The 13,376-nt window shown below is 41.9% G+C and overlaps 1 protein-coding gene across 5 annotated transcripts in view; it reads left to right on the top strand.

Moving 5' to 3' along the window:
- Nucleotides 1-13,290, top strand: part of hspa12a (heat shock protein 12A) — a 35,788-nt gene extending 22,498 nt beyond the window's left edge. The window contains exons 6-13 of one of the 5 annotated variants that reach the window (XM_034899087.1): nucleotides 117-233; nucleotides 2,768-2,939; nucleotides 3,093-3,107; nucleotides 6,301-6,387; nucleotides 8,939-9,043; nucleotides 9,133-9,391; nucleotides 11,396-11,499; nucleotides 12,593-13,290. In XM_034899087.1, coding sequence (XP_034754978.1) covers nucleotides 117-233; nucleotides 2,768-2,939; nucleotides 3,093-3,107; nucleotides 6,301-6,387; nucleotides 8,939-9,043; nucleotides 9,133-9,391; nucleotides 11,396-11,499; nucleotides 12,593-13,224 — 1,491 coding nt within the window. In that variant the 3' untranslated portion in view covers nucleotides 13,225-13,290. Of the gene's footprint in view, nucleotides 1-116; nucleotides 234-2,767; nucleotides 2,940-3,092; nucleotides 3,108-6,297; nucleotides 6,388-8,938; nucleotides 9,044-9,132; nucleotides 9,392-11,395; nucleotides 11,500-12,592 lie in introns of all 5 variants that reach the window. The other 4 variants (XM_034899086.1, XM_034899088.1, XM_034899085.1 and 1 more) reach the window with 4 other exon arrangements.
- Nucleotides 13,291-13,376: the final 86 nt, after the last annotated feature.

The following is a 13,376-nucleotide window of genomic DNA, read 5'->3' as shown; positions in this document are numbered from 1 at the left end:
TGACCTAGGAATTGTTGTTTATGAATTTTAGCCCAATGGTCTGGGCCCAAGGTGTGACACTGACTCTGCCAGGACCTTTCTAACCTGTTGGTTGTGATTCACTGTTCTTCTGGCAGGAGCTGAGTGATCAGACAGGCGGAGAATTCGACAACAATGACGTGAGATGGGTGATCACTGTTCCCGCCATCTGGAAAATGCCTGCAAAACAGTTCATGAGGGAAGCTGCCTATAAGGTTGGCAATGAAGCTTCATTCACATTTGTACACCTGGTATTTGTTTCCGGCTCGCAGCTCTAGTCTGAACACACTTGTTTTCTAATGACTGCTTTCATATCTTAATGGAAATATCAACCATGGCTGAAGACGGGGTCTAACATGATGGGTACCTTAAATTATGTCTGTGTGAGAACTTCTCACTGTATAGAGAGACAAAGAGACACAGAGAAAAGAATGTAATGAACAACTATTGAGAGTGATAGAAAAACACTATAATAAACCCTCTTTCAATAATGCCGCGTATAGAATAGAATAGAATAAAAATAATTTAGTATTCATTGAACTTTATTGTCATTGCACAACCTTGTGCTGTACCTGATTATAAAAGTACTAGTATACACAAAAATACTCTTAACACACACTCAGTCACAGTCATCCCAGTTAAAAAATATAAAGCATGGAAAGAGTATTGCACAGGTTTTATTGTTGCACATCTGGTTCATGAGACCAAGGTGGGGACACGTTTGATTTTTGTTGATTTCAGTGGTGGCTCTTGGTCTGGATCTGGAGGGGCGAGCTTTGAGTGCTCTGTAGCACCTCCTGTAAGGGTAACAGACTGAACAGGTGATGACGGGGGGGGGGGGGGGGGGGGGGGGGGGGGGGGGGGGGGGGGGGGGGGGGGGGGGGGGGGGGGGGGGGGGGGGGGCATCTGCCAGGATGTTGATAGCTCAGTGAAGACAGCGGGTCCTGAAGGTGTCCTCCAGAGAGGGCAGGGTGATTCCAATGATTTGTCCTCATTTTTATGACTCTCTGGAGACTTTGTCGACCTCTATACATTTTGCATACCAGGCAGTCAGACAGTGTGTTTCACGTTTAATGTGAATGGGTGCTTTCTGTGATATTACAAGTGTAATTAGAATATTTAAATGTATCCTAAATCTAACTGGAAGCCAGTGCAGAGGCTTCAGAAGAGGGGTGAAGTGATCACTCAAACAACCTCTAGGTATGTACGGTAGTTCCTCCATCCTTAGATGCAGGAAGGTTAGATTGGTGTCCATGGTAACAGTCAGATTTGTTGCCAGAGCGATAATGTGCTGAGATAGTGTAACACACTGGAGGTGTTGGTTCTCTTCTCTGTTTTAGACCAATTACCAGGATCTGTTTTGTTGATTTGAGAACATTTTGGGTCAGTACTAGGCCTGCACCATTAATCGAAATAAAATAACCTTGTTCATGATTTCATTTTTAAATAACTTCAATTTTAATATTTTGCAAGCCTAGCGGTCCCTTGGATGTATTTTTATGTACATTTAAGGCATTTTTTAAAATTACAGTTACAGTGGGACTGCTTCACAAGTTCACAACTACATTTGTTTATGATCCACGGACAATGGAAAAATATTGATTATAACATCAAATTGATGTCAATCCTCTCATCTAACTCTTAAAAAGAAAGAAAATAAGTGCATTTTCCAAAATGTTACACTAGAAATTATTTAAAGTAATAAATCTTAAACTTTCAAAGGTAACAGTCGTATTGTAATAACTTTAATTTTGCTTTTTGAATCTCAAACCACATTAACACATTCTGGTTATTGAGCACTGGTTTCAGACGGATTTAGGTCTCTGTGTCCCTGCTGCAATGATGTCATCCTTTTGTCATGATCTCCAAGCATGTGATCAGGACAATAGATTTTTTTTAAAGAAAGAAGGAAGGCTGGAAGGAGGGGGCATGTAGACGATGGTAACAACAGAGAAAACAGAGGAGAGCTGTTAGCTGTTCTGTGCTGGGGCTGGAGGCCGTGATAAATGAACGCACTGATAGAGAGACGATGTGAGCACAACACAGAGGTGGAGAGAGAGTGATCAGGGTGCAGTGACTCAGCATCAGACAGCGTGGATCGTTGGATTGGCTGCTCAGGGAGAAATCGAGTGAACGTCAGCCCACTGTAACCACTCCTCCCCTCATCACTTCATCTGTTATATTTCTCCTTCAGCCATGACACAACCCACAGCCCTTTCTCTTGTACTTTGTTCTTTTGATAGCCAGACCTTCCTCCACAGCAGTGCGGAGGAAGGTCTGGCTAGTCCACACAGCATTCCGGGATGGAAGAATACATGCTCTGGTTTATTGCCATTTCTTCTTGGTTGGTGCTTATTGCCAGACAGAGCCAAATAGTAGCATGAATTCCAAAGTGACCGCTGGATACAAAGTTATCAACATGCACCCCTCACACACACTGCAGCAATGATGAAATTAAGACAATATCATACATTTTCATGATCCTGGGTTTCGCACTTTGAACTTTTGGGGCGTCAAGCACTGTCTGTAGAATGGAAACTGCCTCAGACCGGAGCAACTTTTTCACACACTAGTGCGTTGTGGTTGCAGTAGAAACGGGCTCAAAGAAGTCCAAAACAAACCTATACAACTTAAGAAATAGACTGCTACAGCAGCCATTTTAAACATGTCACCATCATGCAGCACAAACAGCAAAGGTTTATCTCGGAAGTTAACGTGTTTTTCCTGTCTGGATTCTTCCCTTGTGCAGTCCGGTCTGGTGTCCCGTGAGAACCCAGATCAGCTGATCATCGCCTTGGAACCAGAGGCAGCATCAATCTATTGCCGCAAGCTCCGCCTCCACCAGATGGTGGACCTGGGCACCCATAGCACCCAGAACGGCTGCAGCCCCACGGACAACGTGGGGGGTGGAATGACCCAAGGTACATCCCATCAACACTGACATCATGTGGTGCTGAGTGTCTACCATGATGCTTTCATACAGTTTGTCAGTTGTCACCTCAGTTTCTCTCTTTGCAGCATTAGTACTGACATATAACATACTGTTTTCCTGTTGAATGTTGTTCCTTCCATAGTTTCTCCCGGTCATGGTAAACATGCTTCTTTTTTAAATTCAGACAGGGAATTCATGCCTTTTTATTTTGATCCAACCATCACAATTTCTTACCATCAGTTGCTTTTGCTTCTTTCCCAAGATTCTATTCTATTTGAAATCGTATCCGTATCCTTAACCCCTTTAATGGGAGCTTCATTAATGAATTATTCCCATTTCTGACTTTGTTATCGGCCCAAATGTCCTCCCAGGTCCCCCATGATGTTTGAAACGGTGTTAAGTTTCAGTCATCACTAGAAAGCTGGCAGAAACCAATGAATGCAATGCCTACCAATTGACCTAAACTACAGTACCACTATAGTAGTGTAATAAACTGCTTTGTTTGATAAAAGATGACTGGTCACACTCTAAATGAACTATGTCAGATAATTTAAAAAACGGACCCACATTAAAACCTAATGATACACTAATTAAGTATGCCAACAGTAGTACAGTTTCCCAGTCAAAGGTAATGGATCAAACTGGAACTGGAAATGTATTACCTTAACAAGTTCTAGCTCATTACCTGGTTATTAATAAACCATATTACACGAAGGACATTGCTAGCTTCAATCCATTAGTCCCTTTCTGGTCATTATTCTTTCACTATACAAATCAGTTTTTGGCAATATGAAGCAGCAACAGCATGTACCCTCTCCTTTCTTTCTTTTTTAATTATCACGTTTTTCACTTTTATTTAGTTTTTGTCCATCACCACCATCAAAATGTAAAACCCAAAATAAGGAAATGCAGGATTCCTTTTAGTCCAACGTCTTATCTTCTCTGTGAAGACAACCACATTTTACCATTCACGTGCATGCAAACAAGATATACCCAAGTCCAATAGGTCTGGTTTTGTTACCCAAACATATTGCCTAATATTTCCACTTCTTCATTCCTTCTTTTTTAGTCCATCAGATATGAATGTGTATGAAGGTGTTTCTCATTGGATGAATTAAGATGTTGAAAACTAACCACTGTACTGGAGTCTGGTGGGTTTGGTGATGGTGATGTCGGGGCTGATTCATGTTAAACTGAAAGGATCTTACTCTTTAACTAAAAGTTATATCTCAGGGATCCATCCCATAATGTTGTCAGACACTTATTAATTAATAATAATCAGAGTCAGCGGAAAAAAGAGAACTTTTATCGGACACTTACAAACTTATTGTTGTTAGCAGTCTTGTTCACAGTAATACTGGACCACGTTGTTCCTGTCAGTCATTTAAAACCCGAAACCTGGGACAATAGGGTCCAGGTTGAAAAACACTGAAGTTACGCTTTAATAATTTATCAGAATATTGTACGTTTTTTTCAGCTCAAGTCTTTAGATCTGTTGTCTGGAAAACAAAAGGAACATTCACCTTGGAATCTACTGCTTTGACTTTCCCATGATGGGCCTTCCCACTGAAGCATCCTCTACCTGCATGTTCCACTGCAAATGTTACTTCTCTCATTTAATGTCTCCTATTAGACAATCATTTCCTGGCTGATATTTGATATATCATGGTTTGTTGTTAAAAGGAGTCCCATTAGCTGATGCTGTAGGGGTCAGATAGCTCTTCCACCAGACAGACAGTCCATTCCAAGAATATGTGTAAAATCACATCAATATGCAATACACTTATCCACGCCCACATACATGCACATGCATGTGCACACCCTCAAACATACACACACATACACACACACACACACATTTACTATGAACAAGAGATCAAACTAACAGTCACACTCAGCTAACTAACTATCACATTATAAATAACTCATCTAATCTAAATCTAAACTCTGTTTGCTCAGAATAAACAGTTATTATAGAAAAACAATAAAATAATAAAACAAAATAGAAATTATTTTTTAAACCGTGTAAGAAGCATACAAGACTTATACAGTTACAGTTATAAATAAATAGTGATAGATTTGCAATGTCATACTTTATTATTAGAACATTATCAAATTCAGATTTTACAGAACACATTGCAATAAAATTGTTGCTCAATTGTAAATCAGTCCTGATGTAGTCCTGATCTGATGTATTCTCCCTCACGCCCTCTGCCAAGCTAATGAGACTTGTCCTTCACTGTCTGTATTGTTTCCTGTGTGTAGGAGGAAATGTCCCGCTGACGTTTCCTCCTGTCAGGACTTCCTGCCGACCTCAGGGCCCACGGCTCACTGCGCTACAGCTGCAGTGGCCTGTAGTAGGACACTGGTGGGGTTAGAAACACCTTAAAACACAAGGAATGCTTGGTTTGTTTTAGAAAATGTTCATTTAATCAAAACCACTGTTGCAGAAACATGTCTGCTTTTCAAGCATGAAAGTAGAATGATGAATCTGGGAGTCTGATGTTGAATAAGTTAAACTTTGGAACAACTATAAAGAATATTTGTTTCCTTTTACTTCATAAGGGGGGGGGGTTGATGGAGTCAAATGACCCCTTCACAGCAACATGATTGGTGTGACAATCCTGGAGCACGCGTGTCAAACTCCAGGCCCGCGGGCCAAACCCGGCCGCTGTCAGATTTTGATCTCAATTTAGGTTCACAATACATTTTGGCCCACCTAGGTTTTGTCGCTTTTTCTAAAGTTTTTGTCAACATTTCTGATGTTTGTGGCCCTTTATGTTCCAACTCTTTTGCTGCCTTTGCTGACGCCTTTGATGCTTTTCCAATGCTTTAGGCCTTTCTTTTTCCACCATTTTTGGTGCGTCTTTCAAAGTTTTTGTAGCTTTTTTTTCTTTGATGACTAAGGATCTTTATTACCGACCTTTTGGGGGGGCTTCATTTGGCCCAAACTGTAAGTGAGATAAGACATGAGAGAATTTTTTTTTTCAAACAAAAGCATGTCAATAAACTAAAATGTCTGGCCCCTGATGTGATTCTCATTCTTCAGTCTGGCCCTTAGTGAAACTGAGTTTGACACCACTGTCTCTATACTGGTATATACTGCACACAGATATATGTGCTGAACAGGCAAATGATATATTTCTCATTTAAATGCAGCCGTTGTATATGCATCATAGAGAGAAGAAAAGATGAATCTGTGAATCTGACTTGCTCACAGCGTGGCTCCATGTGCACCACAGCTTGCTGCTTGCCTCACACACACACCACTACTGTATATATGAGCCACACAGCAGAGCTCCACGGCTTCATCCCACTCACAAGAACATTCTCTCTCTGTTAACAAGCAGCAAAGGAGCATGTTCGGCGCAACCGGCAGAGCCGCACCTTTTTGGTGGAAAATGTCATAGGGGAGCTTTGGTCGGAGCTGGAAGAAGGTAGAGTCTCTCTCTTCTTTTACTCATCTGTTATGCTTTCTTTTTCCTCTTCTTCTTGCTGTTTCCTACGCTGCCAATCTGCCATATTAGGTACTAACTCTAGAGATCTTGGTAGAAATAAAGCATGCTGGTTTTTGGGGGAACTGTAACAATCTGGAGACCTGTACATTTAATAGATTTTTTATTATATTGTTCACTTGTATTTCATTGAATGATTACCATTTTGGTTGTACCAAAAGTAGTTCAATTTAGCTTAGCTAATATTCATTCATTCAACCTTTATTTAAACTTGAAAGATGATTTACAACGACATTGAGTAATTACACAATAACAAAACAAGAACACAGACAGAACACACCTTCATAGAAAGATAAAACAACATTAGAACTTTGAAACATTTAGATTGAAAAAATTATAACAAAAATTTGGTGACTAAATTAGGACAATACAGATACAAAAACAGCAAGTACAAGTTGCCAGATTTCTAAAGTGAATTGATTTGAAGAAAGTGTTTTTTTCCCAGTACTCTCCATGTACAGCCATGCATGTCTGTACTTAACTTCCCACTTCTTCAGTTTAGTTGTAAAGTCCTGGAAGGAAAACTAGGGTTTATTACAACTTGGATTTTATTTTAATAGTACTTGTCATTGGTTCTGTCAGGTAGGATGACACTGTGGAACAGGGCAGTGTCAAAGGTTAGACAGGTGAAGCAACACCTGTCTAAGTGAAAGTATTACGCAAACTGTCTGAACCAACACATTCTCATTCTCACTCCCATCCCGTAAAATATGGACACGTTGTTATTGATGCTAAAAGTCTCCTTTAGTGTCATAGCTAAACGCACTGGCTCTGGACTACTGGCCCCACTTTTAAGGAAAGACCATGGGTGGGCTGATAAAGGTCTGTTTACGTAACGCTAGACCAGAATCAGAAAATAAATATTAAGTTCTTCTTTACAAAGTAAATTAATGTCAGACCAACATGCAATGTGCATTCTTCTTAGAAAACAATCACTTATTGACATGTCTCATGATATATTGTCTCTAGAAGATTATTATTCAACTTTTGCTTTTATTAAAAAAGAAAAAGAAAATCCTAATACCAGCCAATCACAATACAAATCCAATCGGCAGCCATGTATCAGGACAAAAGCATGCAGTATGGTCCCAGTCCTGATGTACATGGAGCCGTTAGATAACTTTCCATAATGGAACAGCTGAAACACTTGACTGTGTGTCTGTGACTGTCAACATGTCAGTCAAAGTCAGACAGATTGGCTCCCTTTCAGTTATAGAAACATATGAACTAAAAAGGTAAAAATCACTTGGACATTATTTCAGTTGGATTCAATAGATGATATTTGAGTAAAAAACAAATGTAACTGGGAACTTTTGAATTAAATTCAATTTAATTTTATTTATAGTATCAAAACATAACAAACAGAAGTTCTGTCAAGACACTTTACACATAGAGTAGGTCTAGACCACACTCTATAATTTACAAGGACCCAACAATTCCCCAGGAGAGAAAGCCTTTGGTGTGACAGTGGTGAGGAAAAACGTCCTTTAACCAGACAGGAAGCTCAGACAGAACCCGGATCCTGGCGGGCGACCATCTGTCACTGCCGCTCGGGACACAGAGACACTGATACTGGAATACAGATATAGAGGAATATGACTTAGAATGAATATAGCAGTTGGCATGATGTGCCATGGCACTTATCGTAACAATAAATATAATAGAACTGGGATTAGAAATAATAGTTGTAGCAGTGCAGTGAATGACAATGCTAGAGCTATCCACCTGAGGTGTGCACCTACATTAAGTCCTATGACATGTAGGAATAAAGCAGGGCCTAAAATATGACCTTAATTGTATTTCACTTAGACATCATCTGATTTCCAAACTGTTGTGTCCATCTGTGGCAAAGCCAATCCTGAGTCCCTCTCTTTACCACTTCTTCTTCTTTCATCCCTTCATTGCTGCACTGCTGATAAAGCAGCTAGAGAAATGTAGGTCAGCAGTACTCTCTGTGGCCTGGACCAGAAAGATCCACCTCCCTTGAGAATGTTCTTAAAATCAGCGGGGTTGTGGTAGAGAAGCATGTCTGAGCAATGAGGAAGCTGTTATCACCTTTATTTATTCAGCAGCAAGCTCTCATTTCTCATGATGCTCTTATTATAAAATTAAAATACATATAAAACATTACTGAACATAGTAAAAAATATATAATAAACAGTTGCAATACACAGTGCACACATAAATCAATTACAGAATGTTAAACAACTCAAAGTGCACATGTAATTTCAGGATACATGGACTCATAAAGAAGAAATTTAAAGTGATTAAATGGAACCAGGCTGTTCAATTTCATTAGAATCTGCAGGTTATTCCATGTTAATGGAGACTAATATTCAGTACTACAGTTTTGCCTACTTCCATCCTAACATTTTTTTCTGTCCTAACGAATATTTAGATAACAAGCATTTTAGATGCCATGCACCTCAACTTACTGCACACCATGTTCCATGTGTGTGTGTTCTGTGTGCAGGTGACCGATATGTGGTGGTAGACTGTGGCGGGGGAACAGTGGACCTGACTGTCCATCAGATCCGTCTTCCAGAGGGACATCTAAAAGAGCTCTACAAGGCCTCAGGTAAAGAGGGCTTAACATCATGTGTCTCTGCTTCATGCAGCAGAAGTTTCATCCTGTTTTATTTGATTCACAACCCCCTCTTTTCCCAGGTGGTCCCTATGGCTCGATTGGGATTGACTATGAATTTGAGAAGCTGCTCTGTAGGATCTTTGGCCAGGATTTCATTGATCAATTTAAGGTCAAGAGGCCGGCTGCCTGGGTGGACCTGATGATTGCGTTTGAGTCTAGAAAGAGGGCAGCAGCCCCTGACAGAAGCAACCCCCTCAACATCAACCTGCCCTTCTCCTTCATCGACTACTACAAGAAGTTCAGGGGCCACAGCGTGGAACACGCCCTGCGCAAAAGCAAGTGAGTACCTCAAGACTACTGAGTAAAGCCAGACAGCTAGCTAGACTATCTGCCCAATCTGCGGCTATGGTTACCTGGTCCTCAGATCCCTGCAGGGTAAATCCAGACAGCTAGCTAGACTATCTGTCCAATCTGAGGACTATGGTTACCTGGTCCTCAGATCCCTGCAGGGTAAATCCAGACAGCTAGCTAGACTATCTGCCCAATCTGCGGGCTATGGTTACCTGGGCCTCAGATCTCTGCAGGGTAAATCCAGACAGCTAGCTAGACTATCTGTCCAATCTGAGGACTATGGTTACCTGGTCCTCAGATCTCTGCAGGGTAAATCCAGACAGCTAGCTAGACTATCTGTTTGTATCTGTCCGTTTTCTGTTGACGACTAAAACTACTTTTGAACGTTCACATGTTCCACCAGAACAACTTCCTTCTTGAGACTATTCAGCAGAGGCCCCGCTGCTCCTTCTGGAGGTTAGCTCCGCCCAAGACGATTATGATTGGTTAAAACAAATGACAATAAACCAGAGTAGGCTTTCTCCCATCTAGGAACGCTGTGTGGACTAGCCAGATCCTCCTTCATAGGAGGCTACGAGGGACTTGTAATACCCTGAACAAAAATAGATAGGTAGTTATCCATTACTGTAAAGAAGCACTGTTTTTAATTTTCACTTCCAATGGCAAAATGTGAGCTTGGGAAACAGTTTTCAAAAAAAAAAGTGAGTTGTCACATTTCATCTTTTCACCACATTATAGTACCTCATTAAACTGTATTTAATGATAAAATGAATACAAGGGTACGTGAACAGCACTTTTTCTAGAAACATGCAACTGCTTTAGAGGAATGGGTTTCCATCATTGTTTTTACTCATACTACTGCCAAAGGCACTACCAGAGGCTGTTACCAGTGGTAGTCTGATGACACATGGTGGGTGACGTTTATGGTAATTAAAGAAAGCAGAGTTGACAGGAAGCTTGAAAAGACTTGTTTCAAATAGAAAAAAACAATAACATGGAAAAGTGTGAAAATGCTAATCATTTTAAGTAGGGTGTAGCATGGTCACTTCAGATGTGGTAAAAATTCACTTATTATTAAAAAAAGAGCACAGCATTAGCACTTGGTGGTTGACAGAGAAGATATAAATGATGATGTAACTTTTCACTTCAAGCCATTAGAGTACTATAACGACTGACTTCTGGGACCCGCGTGGAGTCTAGATTTTAATGGTCCTGTCTCATGTCTGGGTGGATTTTTATAATCCCGCAGGGAAGGACATTGAAAGAAATGTATATGGCTGAAACTGGAGCTCTCAGCGTGCGCAAGGCTCCTCAGACAACTAACTGGAAGTGTCTATCTAAATGGGCTGAAAAAAACCTGGGAGGGGCCGACATTAACGACATCACACTCCCATGTGCACATCCTGTACATGAATCACACACACAGAATCACAGCAGATGGATGCTATTGATTCTCTCAGGATTTGTAGAGATGTGTTTGTAGGCCTCAAGAGACACAAATGAGGGACATAGAAAAAACCAGGAGGCTGTCACTACTTTCTGCCTCTGGTTTTTAAGCTGGGGAACACAGTAGCTGATCTGAAAATCCACTTTTCTTTCAATCTCTCCACCAAAAACATATTATGAATACATTTAAAATGCTACAGTTGCACAATCATGCTTCATTTTAAAGAACACCTCTTGTAAATATTTGCTGATTCATCTGTCCGGGCTGCAAAGATTCAAAAATGCTCTGACATACTTTCTGCACACACGTACCGCTGTGTGTTCCGGTCTCGCAGACATTTACGCGGTTTCATTCATGATATAATGGAGGGGCCGCGTCAGTCTGGCTTCCACGGATTCAACTGTTACTGATTTTAATTTGATGTATGATTTGGCAAACCCTTGTCATATTGTCATATATTGATATGTGAAATTGTTGTCATTAACATTATAATACAGCCTCTGAGCCCTTTACACTCATCCATTTACTCTCATGCCCTCTCCTAGTGTGGACTTTGTTAAATGGTCGTCTCAGGGGATGCTGAGGATGAGTCCAGATGCTATGAATTCTCTCTTCAAGTCCACCATAGACCACATCATCCAACATCTCAGTAAGCCACATTCCAACACTCGCACAGATGTACACGCACACGCGCACACACACACACACACACACACACACACACACACACACACACACACACACACACACACACACACACCAGCTAATCCTGCCTTGGACTGACCAAAGCTGGAAAAAGAGTTATCTAGCTGATGGGATCTTACCGAAATACTGAGCATGTGCAGCTCCCAACAAAGATAGGATAGAAGTGAGATATCTCACTCAGTAGGTAAACCAGAGACCTACACACACAAGGTGAAAACGTCATCTACAACGTGGGCTGATATCATGCTAAAGTTACCCTGTTATTGATCGGCAAATTACATTTTAACGTTAGAACCAACACAATGATACCTACAATGGCAAACTGTTATGAATGAGTAGTTGTTACCTAACCAGAGCCTGCTGCCAGCAGGTCAGTAATCCTCTGTCCCTCCACTCAATGAAAACAAAAGACTATTAATCCCAATCATCATTGATATCCAAGGGGTTGGATCTCGTCCTCCAAGTTATCCCACCTTTTAAAACTATGCACCATGACAAGCGATTTTAAGGTGGATTTTATACCTACTAAAAGCTAGGTGTAAGATTATAGTTTTAACTTGTGTCTACTTTAGAACTATTTCAACTTGTGAACCCTTAAAATGTTAGTAGAGCCTCTATATCAACGGCGTTTCATTTCCGGGTTTGCTCCGGTGCCGTGGGAATTTCTGCCAGGTGTCCCTCATTTTGGCGGGTGTCTATCACCTTCCTCTTTCTTTGTGTTGGCGTTCAGGTCTCTGCCGGGTCCAATCTGAGTTTTCTCTTGCACGACTAAAACTACTTTTGAAAGTACACACGTTTCACCAAAACAAGTTCCTCCAGCGCTGTGGAGGAAGGTCTGGCAATTCATGACCTAAGTTAAATCTGATATTCAAACTAGTCTACTTTCATACTTACACATAGCTGGTGCAACCTGGTTCTGGGGTTACAAGTAACTCTTCAGGGCACATCCATTAACATCCCCACATCACGAATAGTCACTCCTAGTGTATGCTATGCTTCCTGTACCCATCAGTTGAGAGTCTGTTTTTGTCTTACAGCGGAACTCTTTGAGAAGCCAGAGGTGAGCGACATTAAGTTCCTGTTCCTGGTGGGAGGTTTCGCTGAGTCCCCCCTGCTGCAGCACGCTGTCCAGGACATGCTCCAGGGCCGCAGCCGCATCATCATCCCCCACGATGTTGGCCTCACTATCCTAAAGGGCGCTGTGCTGTTCGGCCTGGACCCCAGCATCATTAAAGTCCGCCGCGCACCGCTCACATACGGGGTGGGCGTCCTCAACCGCTTCGTGGACGGCAAGCACCCGCCGGAGAAGCTGCTGGTGAAGGATGGCACGCGCTGGTGCACCGACGTCTTTGACACCTTCATCGCCGCTGACCAGTCGGTGGCCCTGGGTGAGATGGTGAAGCGGAGCTACACGCCGGCCAAGCCCTCTCAGCAGGTGATCGTCATCCACGTCTACTGCTCCGAGAAGGAGAAGGCGGGCTTCATCAGCGAGCCGGGCGTCAGGAAGTGTGGGACACTTCGTTTGGATGTAAGCGGAACGGAAAGCACAGCACCGCGCCGCGAGATCCAGACGCTCATGCAGTTTGGTGACACAGAGATCCGGGCCATGGCAGTAGATGTGTCCACCGGACGCACCGTAAAAGCTAGCATTGACTTCCTTAGCCACTGAGAAGAGAGCAAGGGAGCTAATGTTCCAAAATTGTTGGAAAAACACACACACACACACACACACACACACACAGGTTGAGGCTGAGGTTGAGGCTGAGGCTGAGGTTGATGTTGAGGTTGATGTTGAGGCTGAGGTTGAGGCTGAGGCTGAGG

This window comes from Etheostoma cragini, chromosome 17, assembly GCF_013103735.1.
Source record: "Etheostoma cragini isolate CJK2018 chromosome 17, CSU_Ecrag_1.0, whole genome shotgun sequence".
In the NCBI taxonomy this organism is placed as follows: domain Eukaryota; kingdom Metazoa; phylum Chordata; class Actinopteri; order Perciformes; family Percidae; genus Etheostoma; species Etheostoma cragini.
This window is presented reverse-complemented; position numbering and strand designations above follow the sequence as displayed.